Source organism: Cervus elaphus, chromosome 13, assembly GCF_910594005.1.
Source record: "Cervus elaphus chromosome 13, mCerEla1.1, whole genome shotgun sequence".
Taxonomy (NCBI): Eukaryota; Metazoa; Chordata; class Mammalia; order Artiodactyla; family Cervidae; genus Cervus; species Cervus elaphus.
In genome coordinates this window covers 24516489-24542390 of record NC_057827.1, presented here as the reverse complement: position 1 = coordinate 24542390, position 25902 = coordinate 24516489, and the positions used below count along the sequence as shown (strand labels likewise).

Genomic DNA, 25902 nt, shown 5'->3' with positions numbered 1-25902 from the left:
AAAGTAACGTCTCTGCTTTTTAATATGCTGTCTATGTTGGTCATAGCTTTTCTTCCAAGGAGCAAGTGCATCTTTTAATTTCATGTCTGCCATCACCATCTGCAGTGATTTTGGAGCCCAAAAGATAGTCTCACTGTTTCCATTGTTTCCCCATCTATTTGCCATGAAGTGATGAGACCAGATGCCATGATCTTAGTTTTCTGAATGTTGAGTTTTAACTCCCCAGGTTGGTAGGTACCCAGTATGCTACTGGAGATCAGCAGAGAAATAAGTCCAGAAAGAATGAAGAGACATAGCCAAAGCAAGAACACCACCCAGTTGTGGATGTGACTGGTGATGGAAGTAAAGTCTGATGCTATAAAGAGCAATATTGCATAGGAACCTGGCATGTTAGGTCCATGAATCAAGGCAAATTATAAGTGGTCAAACAGGAGACGGCAAGAGTGAACATTAACATTTTAGGAATCAGTGAATTAAAATGGACTAGAATGGGTGAATTTAACTCAGATGACCATTTTATCTACTACTGTGGGCAAGAATCCCTTAGAGGAAATGGAGGAGCCATCATAGTCAACAAGAGTCTGAAATGCAGTACTTGGGTGCAATCTCAAAAACAACAGAAGGATCTCTGTTCGTTTCCAAGGCAAACCATTCAATATCATGGTAATCCAAGTCTATGCCCCAACCAGTAATGCTGAAGAAGCTGAAGTTGAACAGTTCTATGAAGACGTTCAAGACCTCCTAGAACTAACACTCAAAAAAGATGTCCTTTTCATTACAGAGGACTGGAAAGCAACCCAATTTAAAAATGGGCAAAGATTTCTCCAAAGAAGTTATACAGGGGTTTCCCTGGCAGCCCATTGGTTAGGAATCTGTATTGTCACTGCACTGGGTGCAGGTTTGATCCCTGGTCAGGAAACGCAGATCCTGCACGCCGTGCAGTGGTGAGACTAAAAAGAGGCTATACAAGTAGCCAGCGAGCACAAGAAAAGGTGAATAACATTAGTCACCAAGGGAATGTGATTCATAATCACAATTACACACCACGTTACACCCACTGGATGAGCAGAATCAAAAAGGGACAATGGACAGCAGTGGCAAGGATGTGGAGAAATTAGAACCCTCACACATTGTTAGTGGGAATATAGCCACTTTGGAAAAGTTTGGTAATTGCTCAAAACTTAAAACAGAGTTATTATGTGGCCCAGCGAATTTCATTTCTAGGCATATGCCTGAGAATTAACAACATGTCTACACACAATCTTGTACATGAATGTTTACAGTAGCATCACTCACAATAGCCAAAGGTGGAAACAACTTAAATGACCACCAACTGATGAATGGGTTAGTAAAATGGAGCTTATCCATACAATGGTATATTATTGCCAATAGAAAGAAATGAAATACCGAGACACACTATACCATGTATAAACCTTGAAAACATTACGCTAAAGTAAAAGAAGCCAGTTACAAAGACCATATGATTCCTCTTATAATACCCATAAGAAATCTATAAAAATATAAAGTAGACTGGTGGTTGCCTACAGCTGGGAGGATTAGGAGAAATGGAGTGACTGGTTAGTAATGGGTTCAAGGTTTCTTTTAGGAATGATGAAAATGTTCTGGAATGTGTCATGATGTGCACAACTTTGTGAACATACTGAAAACCACTGAATGTTGATTTTATGATACATGAATTACCTCAATTACAAACAAGCAACAACAACAACAAAAATAAACACACCAGAAGATTAGAAAACAGCTAGTCACTATCTTTCATTTCTGTTTAACTGGTTTTATAAAATAGGTGTTTGTCTGTTGTCTTTCAGAAGGGAGGAATGAGAAAAATACCAGGATTAATTCTTCATCTAAGCTTGGAGGGAGAGAGATCCCAAGTGGAAAATTAACTGATGGTAACCACTGAGGAGAGGAAAACATGAGATTAATGCGCTCCTCCTGCAACAAAGAGTCTGGAGACTGGTTTGAGGTTGAGAACCCCTTGTCTTGGTTATCCTACAATGCGGTACCTTTGGTCCTCTTAAAGTTGTCATGTTTATACTCCAGACCTTCCACAGCTGACACTGAATGGCTTCTGGGCAACCCCCTCTTTACAGATCTCTTTGAAGGAGAAATCATTTCCTGGTTGAAGAGATTTCTTCGAACTTTGGTTACTTCTGAAAGCATTAAAAAAAGAAAAAGTCAAACATTATCATTAATAAATGCCATATATGAGAAAAGAAAGATATCCAAAACAGAGAATCTGCTTAAGGAAGCTATTTTACAGACTGACTGCTATTATATATTCACATTTAGTAATAGGATTTCCTTAAATAGTATACTTGCATGGTATATCAAAACTATTTACTCTTATAAATTTAATTTAAACCCAACTTTCTGGGAATACATGGAAGGCCCACATCACTTAAACTGGAAAAGATTTCATTTTTCTTCTTTTGAGTATTTTACTGGTTTGCTGGGTAACAGTAGCCCCACCCTATCCACGGTTTCACTTTCCAAGTTTTCAGTTATCCACAGCCAATTGCAGTCTGAAAATATCAAATGAAAAATCCTAGAAATAAACAATTCATAAGGATTAAAGTTGTGTGCCTTTCTTAATAGCATGTTAAAATCTCATGCCATTCTGCTCTGTCCCACTCAAAAGATAAATGATTCCGTTAGTCACTTAGTAGCCATCTGGGTTATCAGATCGACTATCGCAATATAGCAGTGCTGTGTTCAAGTAACCCTTATTTTACCCAGACGCCTTTTGAGCCCCAAAACACAAAGTAGTGATGCTGGCAATTGGGATATGCCGAAGAGGTTACAAAGTGCTTTCTTTAAGTGAAAAGTTTCTCTACTTAAGGAAAGAAAAAAAATTATATGCTGAGGTTGCTACGATTTATGATTAAGAATGAATTATCTGTGAAATGGTGAAAAATTCATGCTAGTTTTGCTATCACATCTCAAACTGCAAAAATTATGCATGAAAGTGTTTAGTTAGGATCAAAGAGGATTGAAAGTGTTTAGTTAGGATTGAATATCTTGTAAACCTATACAAGATACTTTGAGAGCAAGAGACCAAATGCATGTTAACTTCTGTTATGACTGTTCTATTTTATAAGGCATTAATTCCTACCATGCCTAATTTATAAGTTAAATTTTATCCTAGGTATGTATGTATGTGCATGCTAAGTTCCTTCAGTTATGTCCAATTCTTTGTGACCCCATGGACTGTAGCCCACTAGGCTCCTCTGTCTATGGGATTCTCCAGGCAAGAATACTAGAGTGGGTTGCCAGGTCCTCCTCCAGGGGATCTTCCTGACCCAGGGATCAAACCTGTGTCTCTTTTGTCTCCTGCATTGGCAGGCAAGTTCTTTACCACTAGCGCCACCAGGGGAGCTCCATAAATGTATAGGAAAAAACATACACAGGCTTTGGTATTATCTGAAGTTTCAGGTGTCCACTGTGGGTACTGGAATGTATCCCCTGTGGTTAAGGGGGAACTCTGTGTGTGTGTGTGTGTGTGTGTGTGTGTGTTAGTCGCTCAGTTGTGTCTGACTCTTTGCGACCCTATGGACTGTGTGTGTGTGTGTGTGTGTGTGTGTTAGTCGCTCAGTTGTGTCTGACTCTTTGCGACCCTATGGACTGTGTGTGTGTGTGTGTGTGTGCGTGTGTGTGTTAGTCGCTCAGTTGTGTCTGACTCTTTGCGACCCTATGGACTGTGTCTGTGTCTGTGTGTGTGTGTGTGTGTGTGTGTGTTAGTCGCTCAGTTGTGTCTGACTCTTTGCGACCCTATGGACTGTAGCCAACCAGACTTCACTGTCTGGAATTCTCCAGGCATGAATACTGGAGTGGGTAGCCAGGTGTCCACTGTGGGTACTGGAATGTATCCCCTGTGGTTAAGGGGGAACTCTGTGTGTGTGTGTGTGTGTGTGTTAGTCGCTCAGTTGTGTCTGACTCTTTGCGACCCTATGGACTGTAGCCAACCAGGCTTCACTGTCTGGAATCCTCCAGGCATGAATACTAGAGTGGGTAGCCATTCCCTTCTGCAGGGGATCTTCCCGACCCAGGGATCAAACCTGGGTCTCCTGCATTGCACGCAGATTCTTTACTGTCTAAGCCATCAGGGTGGACAAGGGGGAAACTACTATATTTGAAATCTTCTTTCTAACTCCAGTGCATAAGGGTTGTAACCACCTAAACTCAAAGTTAGGAGAAAAAGCTTAAGAATCAGGAAATACTTAACAAGGCCAGCAGGATGACATCTTAAACTCAAGCAAGATGGCCTAGTGTATTATACTCAAAAATTCACTCAGGGTAAAACAAATTCTAAGACCAGGTTTCCCTGGTGGCTCAGCAGTAAAAAATCTACCTGCCAACGTAGGAGACACAGGTTTGATCCCTGATCTGCAGCAAATAAAATATTGTGCCACAACTATTGAGTCTGTGGTCTGGAGACCGCGAGCCGCAATTACTGAAGCCCAAGTGCCCTAGAGCCCGTGCTCCACAATAAGAGAAGCCACGCAATGAGAAGCCTGCACACCACAGCTCGACAGTAGACGCTGCTCGCCACAACTAGAGGAAGCCCGTGCACAGTGACGAAGATGCAGCACAGCCAAAAATAAAAATAAATAAAATTATCTTTTAAAAAATTCTTTAACAGCAAGTCATTTAAATAAAAACCAAATAAACTGGGATTCACAAACTGGGAGAAGCCTCTTTGTTTACCCATCAACAATATAAACATTAAGAATATCAATAATAAACAAAGTTTTCAAAAAGTGTTCCTCTATCTCCATTATGAAAGCCTCTGTTACCTGCCTTAAGCTGTTCTATGAAACTAATCTATGATCTGACAGCCAAATTTGATCTGTTACTTTCTGTTTTTCCCAACTTTTGGAAAAGTTTATATTGATAGAAAATTTCAAAAAGGAATACAATAAACAGAATTGTCACTAAAATTTATCAACTGTGGACATTTGCTTTCTCCCTCATCCTACGTTTATACAACCCCAAAACAATGTGGGGTGACCTGCAGACATCACAACTCTGCAGATTTCTGTATTTCAGCAGGTATCTCCAAAGAACAAAAGCACACTATCTAACCCATCCTCTCTCATGACTCAGTAACATCCTTTACAGCTTTTCTGTCCTAAATTTAAGATCCAAACAGGGATCATGTGGTGCATGAATGTCACACGTGAACTCCTTTTATCTAAACCAGTTCTGCTGCCTCTTTCCTTTTGGGCTTTCATGTGACTGGCATTTTAAAATATATGTATATTTCAGCCAGTTATTTTACAAAATGCAATATTTTGAGTCCATGTGAACATCTTACTCTCCTAGCACACAGTATATAGATGTTTCATTAGCTGCTAATTATACCAAACTATGTATTATATATACTGCAACATGTAGTTGCAACATGCAACTACAAAGCTATATACTATATATACTACAAAACTATATATACTACATGCAGCTGCTTAAATATATGTAATCAAAATAAACTTGTCATTGGCTACAACAAGGAAACAAAAGCATACCTTGTACTGTGTCTTTCACTGGGAGTGAAGGCTGCTGAAGGGTAGGGTGAGAATTCTCCTGAAAGATAAGAAAATCCAATAAGAAAACTTCAATAGGTACTCATTTAAAAGAACAGGAATTCCACAAAAAAAACCCTTTGATTGTTGCAATTTCACTTGTAGCAATCTGTACAGAAACAGCTGTAAAATGGACAAAAACAGGGTCTGGGAATATACACAACAAACTGCCATCAGTGACTACTTCTGAAGAATGGATGGTGAAGAAGTACTAACATCTAACTTTATATAATTTCTATTTTTTTAAAATTGCATTTATTTTATATTTTGGCAGCACGGCAGATGGGATCTTACCCATCTGATCAGGGGTTGAATTTTCAACCCCTGTGGTAGAAGTTCGGGTCTGAAAAACTGGACCACCAGGGAATTCCCTAGTTTCAATTTTTAAACAATGTTTCTGTATAACTTTTATAACTAAAATATAAGGGAAACCCCATATAATTAGAGGATGGCTATACTCTGGGGAACCTGTCCATATAAAACTGCTATCTGGGGACTTCTCTGGCGGTCCAGTGGTTAAGACAACTCCTCACCTCCACTGCAGGGGGCCTGGGCTCCAGCCCTGGTCAGGGAATTAACTAAGATCCCGCATGCCGTGTGGTATAGCCAAAAAACAACAAAAAAAAAAATTCTTGCTATTTATTTGCTATTACTGTAGAGAATTCAAGTGCCCAAGATCAAATGGCATCTAAACGAGAGAATTGTTTTTAAAGATTTTCTTGCTTTTTTCCAAGTATGCCACTGTAATCACTGAAGAATGAAAGTCATAGAAGAGCAAAAACTTAACAAATGATACCCTTTAACCAAAATCAAATCCTGATCACACTAACCTGGTCTTAAAGAAATACACTTTCTAGGCCAATCTGAAAAATTTTCAGAAAGGAGACCTATCATATAGAATCTACTGACAGAGGTGTTCTGACACTTTGGACTTCACACTCTCCAAACAAAATCTAAGATTTGAATCTTATTTACTTATATGTATTAAGGTATACTAAGAAAGTGAACAGGCTTCCTTGGTGGTAAAAAACCCGCCTGCCAAACGCAGGAGACGAAGGTTTTTAATCCCTGGGTCTGGAAGACCCCTTGGAGGAAAAAGTGGCAACCCACTCCAGTATTCTTGCCTGGGAAAATCCCATGGACAGAGAAGCATGGTGGGCTATAGACCATGGCATCACAATAGAGTCAGACATGAATTTTTAGCGCCTAAACAACAACAAAGTGAACACCATTAACTCTTAAAAAGAAACCCCACCTCCTATTCTAAAGCGCAGCTATAAATCTCCAGAAACAAACCACTATTGTAATGACTAATGCTTGAAAGCTAGTTCTCCTAGAATTCTAACTCTTCTCATAATTCATGCAGTTCAAAAGTTTCAATGCATTCTTTGTCTCTCTCCTCTTAGACATTAATTCTATTTAGTAAATAGACTCCAGCTGTATTTCTTTCTTTCTTTTTTTTTTTGGTAACCAACAAGTCCTAAATCTACTGACACAGAAAAATAATTACCACCTGGCTTCATATGTTTTGTTTTTTTAACTTGTTATTGAAGTAACACATATTCACTGAAAAGCACTTTCTGGTACACAAAGTCCTAATATGATCGTACATTACTTTTTCAATGGCCTCTTTGCTTATGTTAGTTATTATTTCATGAGTTTTCTTAACTACATTGAAGATTTTTAACTTATCCCTAACTTTTACTAGTGTCTTTTTTCTCCCTTTAATATTACTTCTGTCACACTTTTGAGAAAAATGATTAATCTTTAACAAATTTATATGTCTTTACTCCTTAGACCACAGTTGTGGACCCCACATTCATAAAAATACCTAATTTTAGTCCTGTATCTACTAACATTCATTTCTTAAAAGTGAAGATACTGCCTTTCATTCTTATTTATTGCATCAATTCATGCCAAAAGGAACAACTCTGGCATAGCACCACTTTCTATCGCCTGGAAATTACTTACATTTTTGGTAGCTCTCTTGGTAACTTTGGGAATTTCAATTTGTCGCAGATTTTGTGAAACCTCTGTGATGCTTTTATGTCTGATTGCATTTTTCCTTTTAAAAATAGAAAGAAACAGTCAATATACACTCAATACAGGTGACAATTAGTTAGATTAGAATGGAACTAGAGTTTAAAATAAAACATTTAAATAAAAGTCAATTATCTTAAAGGTTGGCCTGAACTTACAGCAAAACAAGTCAACCCCAGAATTTCTAAAAGTAACAACTACAAATTTAAGTAGTTAAGAACAGTGAATAGCATCATGGAAAATAAAAAGCTAAAACCCTTCTCATGGAAGGCTCCTAGTTCTTGAAGACCTCATATGGACAGTCAAGACTATGGCTACAAAATACATATTACACTGTATGTTCCCAAGATAATACAAAGAGCGTCAGATGCTCCTTGTTAAGAACTCTTAATAATTGGCTTCTGTGATTCAGACATAAAGGCAACTATTAATTCAATAAATTATAGACAAAGACAAACTGGACTATGGGCTTAAGTGTGCCCTATGCCAGTACGGTAACAGTGCAAGAAAATTCCTTTAAATCCTTGCACTCCTACCTTCTCTTCTTAGCTGATCTGGTACGAAGCTCCTCCAGTTGGTCAGATTCAGTGCTGCCAGACACTGACCTATGAGCGTTTGACGTAAGAGGCACAGAAAGGGGTGATTTGCTCTCCTGGGTCATGGAGTCATCGCTGAAAAAATCTGCAGGAAGGACACCAGCCAGCTTCTGAGGAATCACAAATCCTAGGCTGTCGTAAAGACTTCCCAGTATCTTTGGGATTGAGTCAATATACCTGTGGAAGAGGTTGGTTAAATGTGGAACAGTCAGTCACCATTCCACCATCTCGAATCCCTCCCTCACCGAGGATGAGAAACAGTCCTTACAATCCTACAGCTCTGAGACAATACCTATACAGTACGTGGTAAAGTAATGAAAAGTTTAAATTAGTCATCAAACTTACAATTCCAAAATTTCTTCCAGAAACTGTGCTAGGTATGCTGAATCTTCAGTTAAACACACCATGCGCAGCAAATCTGTCAGCTGAAGATTTCAGAAAATTACCACATGGCCTCTGCAGGGAAGCTGAAACAATCCGTGTACAGCATGTCCCAGGGGCAGTAAGCGGTATACTTGCCTCATCCACTACGTGCTCCAGACCCTCTACACGGTCATGTACTGAAGGGCACTGCAGACACAGCTCCAGACGAAGGAACACCTGAAGCTGGCACCTTGAGAGAGAAAAACACCCCGTCTTATCTACTTCGAGTGTCACCTAACTAAAATGAAAACTCCTTCCTTGTGTAGAGATTTATTTATAGAAGAAACAACCAAAAAAAGGAACCATGGCTTTCTAAACAGCGATGGGGTTATTAGGTAAATAGGTGGTGCAGACTGCACACAGTGGTGGTGGTCTAGTCGCTCAGTCGTGTCCGACTCTTTGCGACCCAATGGATCGTAGCCCTCCAGGCTCCTCTGTTCATGAGACTCTCTGGGCAAGAATACTGGAGTGGGTTGCCATTTCCTTCTCCAAGACTGCACATGAGAACATTATAAAGAATCAGCCACAAAAGCCTCTTCAAGCAATAGGCAATCTATTTTAAACTGATACTTTTATAGCCATAGGAAAAAAAGAAATAATGCTATTTGCAGCAACATGAATGGACTGAGAGATTATCACACTAAGTGAAGTCAGGAAGAGAAAAACAAATATCCCGTGATCACTCATATATGTAGAAACTGAAATATGGCACAAAATGAACTTACCTATGAAAAAGACTCACAAATATAGAAAACTTACGGTTACCAAAGGAGAAAGGAGGTGGGGAAGGGATAATTTGAGAGTTTGGGATTAGCAGATACAAACTATTATGTATAAAATAGATAAACAATTATGTGGTAGTGTGTAGCACAGGGAACTATATTCAATATCCTATAATACAAAAGAATTTTTAAAAAATTTAAAAAATATTAAAATCAATACAAGCAAATCTTGAGAGCTCTGTTTTTGGAGTAATTGTTTAAAAGAAAAGATAGTTAATTACTCTCTGACTTTGCCTTCTTTATCCAGTTTTCCTAGGTTCTGTCGAAGACTTTTGCTAGTTTTCAAGAAGTTGTTTCTTACTTGATACAGGCAGTTCATCTGAAAATATAAAATTATTACATAGGAGAATATTAGTATTAATGCTTACCATTATTTCTAATTTTCACACAATTTTCTAATGCCCTAAGAAGGGAAGTACATCTTCTTTCTTTCATTTGAGTGAAAAATAGTATACTATTCTTCTTCTATATATTTTAAAAGAACATTTTAAAAAAATGTTGAAAGCATTTGAGAGCAAGTGGGCGTGGATACAGCACGTGTGCAGGTTTGAACTTCCATAAAAGGAAGATTTCATTAAGTAGTGACTGAGAAGTCTAAGCAAAATACATCAACATTTTAAAGAAATGTTCCAGGTGACTCTAAAGTGCAGTCAGGGTTAAGAGCTACTGGTTTAATTCATGCAGCTAACGTGCAGCTCAGATGAGGACACAGCTTCCATCTGAAGAGAAGTACATGTAATTATTCCTAACTGGCCCCTTCCCTTGATTTTCGCCTTCCCAGTGGACCACGTCCACCTTCCAAGACCTAGAACTGACTGGGCTCACCCTTCTCCCTCATCATTTCTGAAATGTACACTGCATAAGAGACATTTTCCAAGACACATGAGCCAGACCCAACAACAAGTAACCAACATTGTTATGACAAACGACAACCTCCAGACTGGCTTCTTCTAATCCCTTGGTTCCCTTGGACTTTAGGAACGCTTTAATGTTGGAGATGGTGTTCCGAGCACATGAATACAGCATGGTGTCTCCTGTGGCCACAGTCTTTTGGTAATTTTCGTGTATGTGAGATAGCAGCTCTTCCTCAGTTTTAAAATCTGTGGGGGGAAAAAAGTCAACCTGATCACCAGACCCAATGGAAGGCGTTGTATTTTATTTAAGCCAGTAGTTGTCAACTGGGAGGTTTTGCTGCTCAGGGAACATCTGGTTCTGTCTGGGCTGCTTGTGACTGGTGGGGAGAGTAAGGATACCACTGGCATCTCATGGGTGGAGGCCAGGGATGCTGCTAAACATCTTATGGTTCACAGAGGATTATCCGGTCCAAAATGTCAAAAATGCAGAGGCTGAAGTAGTGCAGAGATAGCGATTAATTTTAAGGGTTTGCACATCAAGTGTACATGTTATAAATTTAAGGGTAACCAGTAACAGAGAAGAAATAAACTATACTACCTCCAAACCCATTGAAGATTATCCTTGTCCCGCTGAATTGTTGGGGCACTGTTGTGCTAGTCTATTTATGGAAAAAAGATCTAGTTCAGAAATTATGCTAATACCACATTGCCTTGCATTACAGTTAATTTGCTTTCCCATCTGCATTCCAGTATACCATACTAGCTCACCAAGGATGTTCTATCTCACTCAAACTGACCATCATCTATGATCCAGTGCTTCACAGGGGAAAAAATTATTTAAAGAAGCAGAACACTTTTATCCCAGAATTTCCAAAAGAACTCAGAGGTGACATCATGCAATTATTGCCCAAAGTTCTTCTCCTCAAGTTTCAAAGACCCCAATAGTCCAACTCTAGATTATTCACAAAACTTTTCCCTTTATCTTTATTCACAAATATATAAAACTTGTTTAACCACTTGTCCTATGGACAGGCCACAGACCTCCTTTGTGACTTTGCTTATACTAATCCTTCATCGGGCACACACTTCTTTTTATCTTTCTGCCTTCTAATCTCTGCCTGTTCTTCAAAGTCTAACCTGGGCTCCACTGGCTTTTTAAAAGCCTTCTCAACCTGTTCTTCCCTACAATGACCTTCCCTTTCTCAACTCCTAGTATGTCTTTACTTCTAAAATGAACAAGTATTTTCAGTTGCAGACTCTTGGTTCTCATATCCATTTTACATATTCATTGTGTAGAGAGATATGTGCATGTATACACACACACACATATGTATGTATTCATTATTATTCTTTGTAACTAGATCATAAATCTAAGGAGAGGAAATTATTTACTCCCCATAACACACTTGTGGACATGTAGCAGATATCTAATAAATGGTCATTAAGTGAAGGATATGATACAGCTTAAAAATATGAGCGTATAGAAGAGTAAACATAAATTTCGGTATCAAAATCCAATGGAATTTAGGAATACCTTTAGGTTTAGAACTTCTCAGTGTTCTTCCTCTGTTTTCCAATCTATCTGCTGTTCTCCCATTGGCTGTCTTTTGGATCCCTTTCTCCCCAGCTGTGTCTGGACTGCCATCTGGATGTAACTTCTGAGCCTTTACATTCAGTCTTGCAACATTCAGCATCTTTAAGGAACGGCACATGGTATTCATCTTCTTCCTCACTGGAGTGCGAGGGACACCTCCTACCAAAACACCACCATGGGAAGAAAAGTAAAATAATTTTTACTTCCGTGGGATCAAGAACTACTTTAATTCAGATTAAATATTCTGCAAAAGAATACCGAGATGAAGTATATCCCTTCAGAATGATCTGAATTGGGTAATTCTTGCTACAATACAGGGTGGAAAGCAATCTTTTAACTGAAGTTTAGGAGCTAAATATCTCAACTTAATTGGGTGATTTTTACATCTAATGCCAAACAGACAACAGACAAAATGCCAAACAGACTCATTTTGGTGTTACCCAATAGTCACAGAGTTGCAATGAAACTCTTTTGAAAGGCAATCCAGCAGACTACACTCAGAGCTCCCTTTTCCTCACTTTTTGATACAGTAACTTGTTCATGGAAATTTATGCCAAGGAAATCACTCAGAGGATAAATCACATGCCTGATATACACTATAGTATTTACAATGGTAAAACCTGAAAACTATCTACATGTCCAGCAACATAAGGAATTTGCCAATTTTTTAAGCAATTAGATAGAACAGTAACTAAAAAAACCAAAAGAACAGATGAGCAAGTATCTATAAGCAGCACACAAAATTGCATTTAAATTCCTATTATAACTAAAACCAAAAATGGTTTACTCATTAAGAAGGTAGGATTGTGGGTGACTTTTAAAATCACTGTTGTACTAATGTAATTATTTTCAGATGTGAAATAGAAGAACTTGAACTTTATTCAGTTACCATTTCAACTTCATTTTCGGGAATACCAATCTTTTAAAACATACAGTGTTGGGACCTGCCTGGCGGTCCAGTGTCTAAGACTCAGCACTCTCAACGCAGGGGGCCCGGGTTCCACCCCTGGTCAGGGAATTAGATCCCACATGCCATAACTAAGACCCGGCTCGCACAAATAAATAATGTTCACGACATACAGTGTCAAAAAAGACTGTAAGAAACAGCCTATCTACTTGCTTACGTTTCTTTTTGCTGTCTTCCTGATTGGATACACTGTATTCTTCACGAGACTTTCTCTGGTAGAGCTCAGAGAGGCCGCGTGTCAAGTCACTCTCAGTTTTGGAAGGCTCTTCCTTAGGAGATGAAGCAGCCTGTAGCAACCTGTGAGTAAGTCAAGATGTCAAGCATAAAGGTGACATTCTGATTTTCCAAAATGCTTTAAAAACAAAGCAACAACAATATTCATTAACCTTTTAAAAGCTACTCAAAAGAGGTCCCCACAAGGGAAAATGTTCCTCTTATCATTTATGATTTGAGTAAATTCAGGGACAGGAGTTATCTGTTCACAAAACCATTAATGTATTTGGGCATCCAGTATTGACTTTATAAATATATATACACACACGATTTATTTATCATTTATTTTTGGCTGTGCTGGGTCTTCGTTGTTGCGTGGGTTCTTTTCTACTTGTGGTACGCGGGCTTCTCATTGCGGTGGCTTCTCACTATGAAGCACAGGCTCCAGGCGCCTGGGCTTTCAGTGGTTGCGGCACACAGGCTTAGCTGCTCCATGGCATATGGGATCTTCCCCGATCAGGGGTCAAACCCATGTTTTGGCAGGTGGATTCTTTACCACTGAGCCACCTGGGAAGCCCCAATATTGACTTTTATTAATAAGATTCTTCATATCCTAGGGTTCATGTCTAATTATGGCAACTATTTCACTCACTTCTGGGCTTCCATAGTCTTTACCCAGTGTCCATACATTAAAGTACACAATGATGTAATACCATGTAGTGAGTATCAGAGTAACTTTTGAATAAGTCTTTCACACTCTAGTAAACTAATCTGGGATTGATGAGCAGGGAAGGAAGTAGAGCAGGGGAGATTAGCTATTAACTGTTTTACCACCAAGAGCTAAATTACAGTCACTAAGGAAATAATGAAAATAGCACAACTTTCAAAACGTATAATTTCTATTTTATTATCTTCCATTATCTAATATCATCTGATTTAAAAGTAGGACAAAGTTATGGTGACATTAGTTGAATTAGTTCATACAAAGAGCAGGTCTGAAAAAGCCTAATTCTCCCTAAGTGCGTTGGTATGTCCTTAATAGTGAGAAAGGTTTGCTTTTTTTCTCCTTATTAATTTACCAGAGCTTCAGATTATTTTTTAAATGAAGATCAATCATGACAGAGAAAGCCTAACCCAATTTCTTCCCATTCCTTTCTCCCAGAGGTACCCAAGTCTATGACTAGGTTTTTATTTATTTTCATTATTGCTTTTTTAATTTTTTGTGTGCTCTCGACTTCATGTCTCATCTAATTAGTTTTTACCTCTTCTTCAGAAGATGCTTTAAGTCTGTAAATTTTCCTTTATGTATAAATTTAGCTGCATCACACCAGTTTGCTATTTTTCTTTTTTACTGAGATTTAATACTAAATATTTTGACATCTATGAGAGTATTTTATATTTGTAATTAACCTTCTCTAAATTTTTAATTCTGGTAAAATACACAACATAAACTTATCATCTTCATCACTTTTAATCACAGCCTAGATCAGTGGTATTAAGGATATTCCTAATGTGCTACCATCAACTCCATCCAGCTCCAGAATTCACCTTGTAAAACTGAAACTCTGTACCTGGTAAACAACATTCTCCATCTGTAACTAATTTTTAAAATTACTGGACTATACTCAGGCAATGTGGCTTTGTTAAAAACAACAACGAACTCATATATGCAGACAACTGAGAGCTGATTGCAATTATCAAAACCCAGGGAAACAAATAAGTTTTACCAAAATGACTCCATCAAACTTGAACTGGCTCCACTGAGGTTAGAGCAAGGAAACCACTTCTCCACAACAGCCGAAGTCCAGGGAGCACTGCGGCCAAGCTCCTGCTGGGCCCATTCTGGGACAGGCAAGGCTATAGAAACAAGCAGAGATGGAACAGAAGAGGCATTAAAAGAAAGCAGAGACTCCCAAACGCTTGCTCCTCCTCTCAACTGACCGCATTTTTCCAGAGGAATTCCAAAGCAGCAGCATTAATGATGTTCCTTCAACTGCACGACCAATTCCAACAGGCCTTTGTTGTCTATGAACAATGTGCAAACACAGGCTTCCTCACTGTTCCTCACACACACTGGACACGCAAGCCTCAGCACTGACTTTTGCCACCATTCCCTCCTTCAACGCCTTTGCTCAGATACCACTTTTTCAACAAGGCCTGTTTAAAACTGTAACTCTCCCATCCCTTGACTCCCCATTCCTTTTCCTCTGCTTTATTACTACAGCACTTAATTCTTTCAAGCACACTACATAATTTCCTTACTGAGTTTACTGCCGTGTCTCCCCTGACTGGGTAAGCTTTGTGAGAACAGAGACCTTTATTTTGTGCTCGGATGTTCTCCTGGCACCTGGAACAGAGCCTGACTTACAACAGGCCCTCAGTAAACATCTGCTGAGTGAATATGAATGGAAGAAATATCAAACTGATTCTATTCATATCTATTTGGCATAAATAAAGTTTGTACCCTATTAGTAACAATGCAATGAAGTAGAAGGTAGACAGAACCCTAAGATTTACATGCACTTTATTAAACATATGAAAAACTAGGTTTCCTCTTACACTTTCAATTTCAAACAAGTTTCACAGAGCCGTTGGCCTCCTCAGAAGTGCTTCAGGATTTCTATAAATAATGAGTTAAAACTGCCAGAAATACTGTAGCTGACTTTTACCTGTTCTATAATGGATACTAAGTTCTACTAAGAGCATACTGAATAAAAGCTTGCGATGCTAGAAACGATGGTGACCCACTGGCCTGGTTCAGAAGCTTACCTGAGGCAGCAGGAACTTCAAGAGAAGTGTCAATCTGTTTCAGTACACCATCCACAACCTCAGAAAAAAGGGAAGCTGAATCCTGGGGGCCCTCTGCCACAACCGTCTGGAGAAGATGTCTTTGAGATTCAGTCTCCCGGGTGCGGAACAAGGTGAGAATGGTAGCACTGACGGAGAAGGGAGAAATAACTCCAGTGATGGGGGGCCAGCCTTCGCCAGGGTCCACACTGGCAACCTACGTGAGAAGTTCTAATTAGTTGAGAATACTGTTGACGTGTGTCTAAAGAAGCACGTGGTTTAGTAAAAGGATGACAGTGTCATCCAATAATTAATATAAAGGAGAAAACTGAAAGGGGCTTGGGGGATACTGGTGCTGGAGCTGAACTTACTGATCCTATAATCCCAATCCCTCAATTTACAGACAAAAATCTAAGTTACCAGGAGTATTTACTAAGCACTTACTATGTACTTACTGCAACTCACAGACTCCTCATAACCACTGAAGTAAAAAGGATTATCGGGACTTCCCTGGTGGTCTAGTGGTTAAGGCTCCAAGCCCCTACTGGAGGTGGTCTGGGTTCCATCCCCAGGTGGGGAATTAAGATCCCACAAGTTACACAGTGTGGTCAAAAAAAAAAACTTATCTCCATTTCATACAGGAGGAATTGAGGTTGAAGAATAAGCAACCTGCTTAAGGTCACCCAGTTACTAAGAGGCAGAAGCCAAGCGTGTTTGAATTCAAAATTCATGTTCTTAACCAGGAATCAGTGCTATCACTTGAGGGGATTTATTCAGATCATATGGTGGGCAGCCAAGCAGAGACCTAATCCAGGTACCTGACTCTCTGACCCCAGTGCTCTGTCGGAGCGCACAACTCTTAGAACAACACCTGTCCAAATGACTATCCAGCTTTTCTCTGGAATGTTTCACAATGGAATCCAGAAGATAGAAACCTTCTGAGCTTACAAAGGCAAAAGATGAAGTAAAGTAAGGAATTTCCAAAAAAAAAAAAAAAAAAAGGAATTTCCTAGTTAAAAACTTCCATCACCTTTCTATCAAATCTGGATATACATGAATTCCTCTTCAGAAGACATTAAAAAGTTTGTATAACTACTGGACACTATTACATCTAATTTTACAATGTAGAGTTTTTTTAAATATGAATTTATTATGTAAATACATAATACAATGTATTAAAAACAATGAGAAACCACCTATCATTTCACTTCCCTAATGTAATTATTCCATCTGGCCCACCACCTTTTCCCTATATGAATATAATTTAGTTTAACTGGATTCAAGGTTACATGCAGTTCTATATGTTGTTTCTTTAATAATAAGCACTGTCATGACTCTATATGACTTGCAAAAACAGCATCTGTTTCATTGAGACTGTATTACGTAGGGGGCTCCCATTTTATAAATTCACTTACTTCACTTTACCCATGTTATTAGACCAGAATAACTTACCACTTGGAAGATACCTACCAGATGTAACTCTTCAGCAGTCAGCCTATTTACCAGCTGCTGAAATAACATCCTCTGAGTTGATCTGTCCCCAATGGGACTTTGCAGCATCCAGCTATCGGTGCCTAAAGTGCCACTTGCTGGGAGGGACCACTGGGTCACTGTGCCTTTTAGAAAAATTCTGACTGGTTTCTGAAAATGTCTCTGATGCATGGCCAAGGGCTCTAGGGTGACTGTCCATGTTTCCTGAAGCTCTTTGCCTGTGAGGAATAAAGGATATTGAAATTGTAATAAAACAAGTAGTTCCTAAAAAGAGATTTAAGGTTAAGAAGAAAGAAGTTAACACTGCCAGCTGAGGTCCCAGCATTATCACTGAGTTCACACCTCAACCCCCAACTACCGTCAACAGGCTCTCACAGCAAATTCTGTGAGGAAAAGCTGTATGTGACAGGAGTTAGAAGGGTGTGATTGACATCAGAACTCAACAATTATGACTCAGAAATAAGTATTCAAGCAATACACACACATGAAATCTGCTTTTTAAATCCATAAAATACAGTACATCCTATCTTATGAGGTTAAATTCTAAAGACCATGTAAGACAAACCTGTTTAAATAATACTCTTGAAATTTCCTTAAACTGCCCATCATGTAAAATACAGTTTATGTATATCTCTATATAATATTGCTTGAATATATAATGATTCAGAAATTAAGATTCACTATATAGAAAATCATATGATAAAGCAAATTTATGAAGATTCCAGTATGCTGGCTCTTTATGGTAATAAACACCATTTTCTATTTGAGTTGACTAATTTGTTATGTCTTCTTAGCCAATCATTGATTTTCTAGGGTCTTCAATTTATCGATCTCATCTACGAGACAGTGAAACCTTAGCACCCATTAGCTTGGGCACCTGACAACTCTGCAAAAAGCTGGAAAACTCTTTAAAATCACTGTTGTCATTTTTGCATGGGCTTACAGTGTACCAGACTTTAGTCCTTTCCTGTGGTATCTCTGATTTGGCTTAGACATCTTTTAATTACAAGCATTAACGGAAGGCCTAGGCCACTAGAAATTCTAAAGAATTCATAGGCCTGCCTTAAGACATGAATGACACCCAGACCAACCACTCCATCCCCACGCTACCCCTGCCCCAAATAGTATTTGCTTACCTTCGACAGGGAAAAATAACGTTCCTTCCATCCGTGGAAATGAGGCTTCATACTCAGGAGAATTAAAGAGCAAACAGTTTAAAGTGGAATCAGTTGGCAGAGTTGAAACCCATGGAGAGAGGTGAGGTTCCCTTGACAGCTTTCTTTCACCACTGAGCAGTGTTCCCCCAGCTTTGGTAAAATCCTGGCTGAAACTTTCAAATGGCAAGACGGTGCCTCCCATATGGTAGAGCAGTTCACATACTGTCCAGTAGCCAAGGTGGTCTGGGGATTCCCACAGCTAAAATAAAAATGACAAAGAATGTTGGGTTATTGCAAATTAGGTATTCACTGTGGTGTTGGAGAAGACTCTTGAGAGTCCCTTGGACAGCAAGGAGATCAAACCAATTTCCTAAAGGAAATCAGCCCTGAATATTCATTGGAAGGACTGATGCTGCAGCGGAAACTCCAATACTTTGGTCATCTGATGGAAAGAGCCAACTCATTGGGAAAAAAAATCCTGATGCTGGGAAAGATTGGAGGAAGGAGGAGAAGGGGGCAACAGAGGATGAGATGGTTGGATGGCATCACCAACTCAATGGATGTGAGTTTGAGCAAACTCTGGGAGATGGTGGAGGACAGGAAGCCTGGCGTGCTGCAGTCCATAGGGCCACAAAGACTCAGACATGACTGAGCGACTGAACAACAAAAGGCATTCATAAAAGTAAGGGAGATCAGGAGAAAGTAGACACGTACATTAAAGGATCAAATTATGTAATTCATGTATCAGTGGAACCAAACATAAATAATGGCCAGATTCCCATTACCAGGGCTTCCTTCATGGTTCAAATGGTAAAGAATCTGCCTGCAATGCAGGAGACCCAAGCTTGCTCCCTGGGTCAGGAAGATCCCCTGGAGAAAGAAATGGCAACCCACTCCAGTATTCTTGGCTGGAGAATCCCATGGACAGAGGAGTCTGGCAGGCTATAGTCCATGGGAGTCGCAAAGAGTTGGACACATCTGAGCGACTAACACACACATCCCATTACTACACAGCTCAGGAATAACTGCTGTATAATAGGCCTTTAAGAAAGCACCCCAGAGAAGGCAATGGCAACCCACTCCAGTACTCTTGCCTGGAAAGATTGCAACTAGTGTTGCAATGAACTCATGTCCTAAGAGTCGGACAGGACTGAGCGACTTCACTTTCACTTTTCACTTTCATGCATTGGAGAAGGAAATGGCAACCCATTCCAGTGTTCTTGCCTGGAGAATCCCAGGGACGGGGGAGCCTGGTGGGCTGCCGTCTATGGGGTCGCACATAGTCAGACACGACTGAAGTGACTTAGCAGCAGCAAGAAAGTGCCCATACAGTGAAAACAGCACTTCAGTTCTATCTTCTGTCAAGGAATAGAAGTGATGCAAATCACTAGGGACAAATCATAAAATGTTAGAAGGAATACAAAACCATTACACATTAATAAAAGAGAACAATCATGTCCTCCACCACACAACCACAGCCGAGTGTCACCAGTGAGGCAGGAGCATCTCCCTTAGAGGGTTACCACCCACAGGTCTTCTCAGTTCTATCTTCAGTGTTTTCACTTAAGTCTGGGACTCTGACTGTAGCCTACAGAGTCGGTACTCTGCCTCCAATCTTTCCTCCTTTGATTTAAGAAGTATTCTAAAAACTACATACTGAATCATGCTACTTCTGTGAAAACTCATATGGGCTTCCCATTGCCCTACAGTAATGGTGACAGAGCACTTTAAATCCAGCTCTAAACAACCTTTGCAAAGACACTATCCTTCCCTCACTCGTCCCTATGTCCCAGGCACACTAAACCATTTGCTGTTTCCTGAACATGCCATATTTTTATTTTATAACGCGTTCATGTTTGCGCTGGTTCTGTTTGCTGTGTCTTCCCCTTCCATTTTCACCAACTGGATGCTCATTATACTTCATTATCTAGCTCAAACCTTGCTGTCCCTGTAAAAGCATTCCTTACTCCATCACACGTAGCTGACTCTTCATCCAACCTTTTAACAAACTTTTATTGAGCCACCATATGTGCCACTGAGACAGGCTGGGACCTGGGACTGTTTATTGGAGTGAGTGCACCTGGACAAATGAATTCAGAGAAACTATGAGGGACTAAAAGGAGATGTAAGCAGCCAGGGCAACTATGAACAATATGATGCAAAAAGGCCACAAATCAACTGCCATTTCTGAGGTGTTGAGAGCAAAGGCAGGGTACTGAGCGTGACCCCGCACACAGCACCACCTGGGGGGGTTGGGGGAGGACATTCCACCCAAGCTATACCTCCACCCAACCCACCCATCTGCTCCCACGGCACCCCATGTAAGAAATCAGATCCCTGCCTGTCTCCTAAGGGCACCTGTTTCTTGTTCTTGCTCCCTCGAGCAGTATGAGTCCCAACAAAACCTAAACTGAATTTCTCATCTGGCCTCTCACCAACTTCTGTTGATTACAGAGCCCAAGGACCCAGGTCGATAACACCATGAATTAGCAAAACAGTCCCTATCTTTGTTGATCTTAAAGCCAAGAGTGCGGTGAGTAAAACAGCAATAACATGTGAAATTTAACTCAGAACCACAATATACCATACAATATTCAGGCACTATGGGGTTTCCCAGGTGGCAAGAATCCGCTGCCTGCCAATGCAAGAGATGCAGGTTCAATCCCTGGGTCAGGAAGATCCCCTGGAGGAGGAAATGGCAACCCACTCAAGTATTCTTGCCTGGAGAATCCCATGGACAGAGGAGGCTGGCAGGCTACAGTTCACAGGGTCCCAAAGAGTTAGAAAGAACTTAGCACACACATTGTTACATGAAGGAGCCCTTCCCCTAGAATACATTGATGGTGCTGGTTTGTCTACTCCACAGATGAGCTAAAAACTGTAAACCATAAACAGCTATGTGCATGTGAAAAATTAAAACCAGGTCATCTCCACACTTTCCATTATATCAAAGTCCAGAGAGCGGCATAAGGGCGCCCAGGTTCACAGCAAGGCAAAGGCACTCCAGTCCAAGAACCCAGAACTCTCCTGACAGTGCTCTTAACGTAGGGATCATGGCCCTGATGGACTTGGACGAACTGATTGAACGGTTTAGGATCAGTAGTTAAAGGGAAAAAACCATGAAAGAAAATAATCAGAGCACAACAGAACACATCACGTATAGTGAAGATAAGCAATGTACTGCAAATGTTTTGCTTTGGTTATGCCTGTCACTTTGGAAAATGCTGCGATAGATTAATCGATTGTTATTTAATGTTACCACCAAGGCAGCCACACCTGTGCTCACTGGCTAAGGGGGAGAGTGGTAGGCTAGTTCAGGTATCATAGATTCTGATTAGGATTTTCTGCCAAAGGGAAACAAAAAATGTGTTGAAATTGTCTCAGCCAGAAGATCAGCCAGGAAAAAAAAAATTTTCTTAGCAAATGAAAACTTTCTTAGTAAGTAAAACTTTAAAAAGGAGCTGAGAAGGACATTAGCTTTGTTTAAAAATATATGTACATGGGGCCTTCCCGGGTGGTACAGTGGTTAAGACTCCACACTTTCAGTGCAGGGAGCCTAGGCTTGATCCTTGGTCAGGGAACTAGATCCCACAGGCCACAACTAAGACCATGTGCAGTCAAATAAATAGAGAAATTAAAAACATACACATATATGTACATGACTTAAAAAAAAACATGACCAGTATATATATAGAATATGGCAATGTTTTTATTTTTATGCATATTATGGACTAAGTAACAGACAAGTCCTACTGGCAATTTCAGACTTAGGAATTTATAAATGTGCACAAGACTATAAGCTCCAAGACAGTAGGGACTACATCTGTCTAGTTCACTAATGATGCACCCAGTATTCAGCGTATCAGCATATGGTGGTATGGTTTAGTCACTAAGTTGTATCCGACTCTTCTGACCCTGTGGACTGTAGCCTGCCAGGCTCCTGGGTCCAGCATGGTATGTGTTGAGTAAATCAGAAGCATAAGGTTGAAAATGTGAGAAGGGTCTCTCATGCCCCTTCTAACTGATGTCTTTGCAAGAGTTCTGTGTGCTTGGATTCCCTGAGTCTGTTTCTCCCAGTTCTACTTCCCAGACTGTAAACTCCACAAGGCAGGCCCTGGAATTTCTCTTCTTTCTACTCTCATTGTGAGGGCTCCCCAAGGACAGAACCCAAGTCTCCCTTTCGCCTCTGCAGTATGGCGAAGCAAAGGCTTCTGAACACGAAAAATGAGATCTACACTAGAAAAAAAATTCCAGAAAAGCTTACGATTGTTTGATGGGCTTTTTCTCACAGGAAACAACATAACAAATGTAAGAAGGCTTAGAGAAGATCCACCTCTGCAGGTGATGAGATGTGAAACCTGGAAAAATCTTTAAATAGATACTGTCAACCTACTTATTTTAATATCATTCTGAAAAAAGAAAAAGAATCTTCAAGCCCTTTCTGCTAAGACTTCTTTCTAGCCAACATCTGATACAATACAACTCCAGAATAAAGATTCTCTGATGTGATTTAGTATCAATTATCCCAAATCGAGCACTAATGTGTTGTGTACTGTGTCCAACACTTAATTTGCTGCCTTCACAAACACTTTTAGGATTCCATCTTCTCCATCAATGTTTACCATCACCTTAAACACTTCTGCCTTTTCCTTTTCTTTGACAAGCCACTGCTGCCTTATTTGGCATTTGCTACATCTTTTTTGGGCTTTGTATGTAAAAGTAACTCGGAAATTTTAACCCACTATATACTTTGTGTATATACTTTGTGTATAATACTTTGTGTTAAGTATCTCCTCATTTCCCATTTGCAGCCTTGCACTGCTACCTCAGCGACATGTTTCCAATAGACGCAATCACATCTTTCATCTGGTTAAGCCACTTTCCCAATCAGAACAAAACCTGAATTTATTACCTTGGCCCTACAGGTAGGCTTCTGCTACCTTCTAACTTCCTCTACTCTGGTGCTTGCCCCTTGCCTACTAGGTTTCGGCATTCCTTGCTTCTAAAACAAGAGGCTCCTTTTCCACTCAGATCTTTACACTGGAATGTTCTCTTTGCCAGGAATGTTTTTTCCCAACATCACATTCCTCCTCCTTCACCATTCCATTCTCTGTTCAAAAAGGTCTTCCCTGACTACTAACCTATGTACCACTGCCTCCAGCTTCTACCTCCTCTGCCCCACCCTCAGCCTCTTACTCAGCTTTATTCTCTTGAAAGCATAATTTGAAATCCCATCACTTACTTGCTCATCTGTTAACCTTCCCTGTGTAATATTTCTTCCCCCAGAAGGTAAACTCCACTTGGCTGACCACCACCTGCCCAACAGCTAAAACAATGTAGTGGGTACACAATGTAGTGACTCCTAAAATTAAATTATTAATTGACAATGTAAAGTGATAGGAAAATGGTGGACATATATACTTATCATAGCACTTAACTACAGCAGGGGGTCCACTGCCTCACCAAAAATTCAAATTAGCCATTTAGGACTGTAAGTAGGTAAGAATTTGTTCATTTGGCCAACAAATACTTCCTGAACACCTCTAACACAGGAGACAGAGAGAGATGTGTGCCTGCCTCTAAGGTTATTTTTAAACTTGATGGAAGGCAGGTGACTACACACCTGGAACATATAATGGAGAAAGGGTAACTGCCACAGAAGTGTTTGGAAATTCAGAAGCTGAGACTGAGTAAGCTGCCATGCAGCAAGGGCCCTAAAGAATGAAAAACTGAAAATGTTAGTCGCTCAGTCGTGTCCAGCTTTTTGCCACCCCATAGACAGTAGCCCACCAGCCTCCTCTGTCCACCGGATTCTCCAAGCAAGAGTACTGAAGTGGGTTACTATTTCCTTCTCCAGGGGATCTTCCGGACCCAGGGATGGAACCTGGGTCTTCTGCATTGCAGGGAGGTTCTTTACCATTTGAGCCACCAGGAATTTAAACTGGCACAAAAGAGCAGTGGCATTTCAAGTGACTAAGACAAAACAAGCTGTGAAGATCTGTTGGGCAACTAGATTATGTTTCAGACAGGCTGGAACAGGAGTCATATGCAGAAAAAAAAAGTCTGGAAAGACAGACAGGACCCAAATAGTGAAGGTCCTCAAATGAGTTAACTCAGTAGGTATTCAGGGCCTACCTATCCCGTTGTGATGACTGTAGGGATGTGTTGTGACTCCAGGATTTTCCTTCGGAAGGGACACCTGTTGATCATGTTAGTCTCCTTCTGGGTTCAGGAGCTGCTCGTCAGACGCTGCCAAGTTCTGGTTCATTAGAACCAGTTCACCGTTTAATCTTACCTTCGGCCAGTCGGTGGTATCCACCCAGTAGAGGGTGATTTTTCGGGTTCTCATGATTTCCTGGACTCTCCTGGGCAGCAACTTCTCCATCACCTGCTTAGGAGTAGGCGGCAGGCGCTGGGCCTGGGTCTCGGAACCGGACACGAACTGCAGCAGCTCCCTCTGCGAGTGCGGACAGGGGGCCAGGAGGAAGACGGCGTTCACAAAGCCCCCGAGGGTAGATTTTGCCTCCCTGGCCTCGCCCTCCACGTCCAGCAGTCTCCTTCCGCTATTACGCAGAATGGGCTTGGTGGGCGACGTGATCTCCGGCCGGTCCCACTGATAGTCTAGCAGCGTCTCCATGAGCGCACTGTGAGTGTGGCTGGCCCTGGGCGCCGGGCCGGGCAGGTGGGCGCCCTGGGCGCCATCCCCGAGCCGGGCCTCCAGCTCCTCCTCAAATTCCTCCCAGGAGCGGACCCCCAGCTCTCGGAAGTCAGAGACGCGGGAAGGCCGGCTCCGCGCCCCCTGAGAGTCAAAGAACCTGAAGGCCCAGCGGACCCTGGCCAGGCCGAATCTGCAACTGAGGTAAGTGAGAAGGCGCAGGGCAGCTCGCCGGACCAGGCTCTCACCAGCGACGCCTCCCGCGGTGTCCAGCAGCAGCATTACGTTGTGGCAGCAGGCCATGTCTCCCGCCCCACTGCCTCAGGGTTCGAGACCGGACCTGCGCCGCTCTCTCCTAGGCCCTTGCTTCAGGGAACCAGCGCCATCCTCCGCTTCTCCCAGGGACTCTGGTCGAAAAGCTCCCGCGCTCTCCAAGGGCCGCTGACATTGGTGGAGCTAACTCCCAAACTCAGCTCCAATTGGTCGCTTGCCTTACGTAAGTTACGTGAGTAACTTTCATCCTTCGCGTTGATTGGAAGAGCGGTGGAGAAGAACTCGGCTTGATTGGTGGAGGGCGGGACTGTGGGCGGGATGCTTTGTTCCGGGAAAAACTTAACGTTCATTGGCCTGAGCCTCCGTTTTAAAATTTAAAGAGGTGGTGCCTGCGGCCTGTGTCTTTAGGTTTCCGTTTTCCGGAGGAGTACTGTGCTTGTGCAGGTGGTATTTACTAAGACCTTGAG

The 25902-nt window shown here is 41.0% G+C and overlaps 1 protein-coding gene across 1 annotated transcript in view; it reads right to left on the bottom strand.

Annotated features, from left to right (window-relative positions):
- Nucleotides 1-25562, bottom strand: part of TICRR (TOPBP1 interacting checkpoint and replication regulator) — a 40344-nt gene extending 14782 nt beyond the window's left edge. The window contains exons 1-15 of the mRNA XM_043921685.1: nt 24803-25562; nt 18487-18766; nt 17330-17568; nt 15842-16076; nt 14800-14929; nt 13017-13156; nt 11833-12051; nt 10378-10544; nt 9666-9763; nt 8759-8852; nt 8585-8664; nt 8180-8416; nt 7575-7668; nt 5547-5604; nt 2028-2174 (exon numbers count right to left, since the gene is read on the bottom strand). Of these exons, the coding sequence (XP_043777620.1) occupies nt 2028-2174; nt 5547-5604; nt 7575-7668; nt 8180-8416; nt 8585-8664; nt 8759-8852; nt 9666-9763; nt 10378-10544; nt 11833-12051; nt 13017-13156; nt 14800-14929; nt 15842-16076; nt 17330-17568; nt 18487-18766; nt 24803-25465 (2881 nt within the window). The 5' untranslated portion in view covers nt 25466-25562. The remainder of the gene's footprint in view (nt 1-2027; nt 2175-5546; nt 5605-7574; nt 7669-8179; nt 8417-8584; nt 8665-8758; nt 8853-9665; nt 9764-10377; nt 10545-11832; nt 12052-13016; nt 13157-14799; nt 14930-15841; nt 16077-17329; nt 17569-18486; nt 18767-24802) is intronic.
- Nucleotides 25563-25902: the final 340 nt, after the last annotated feature.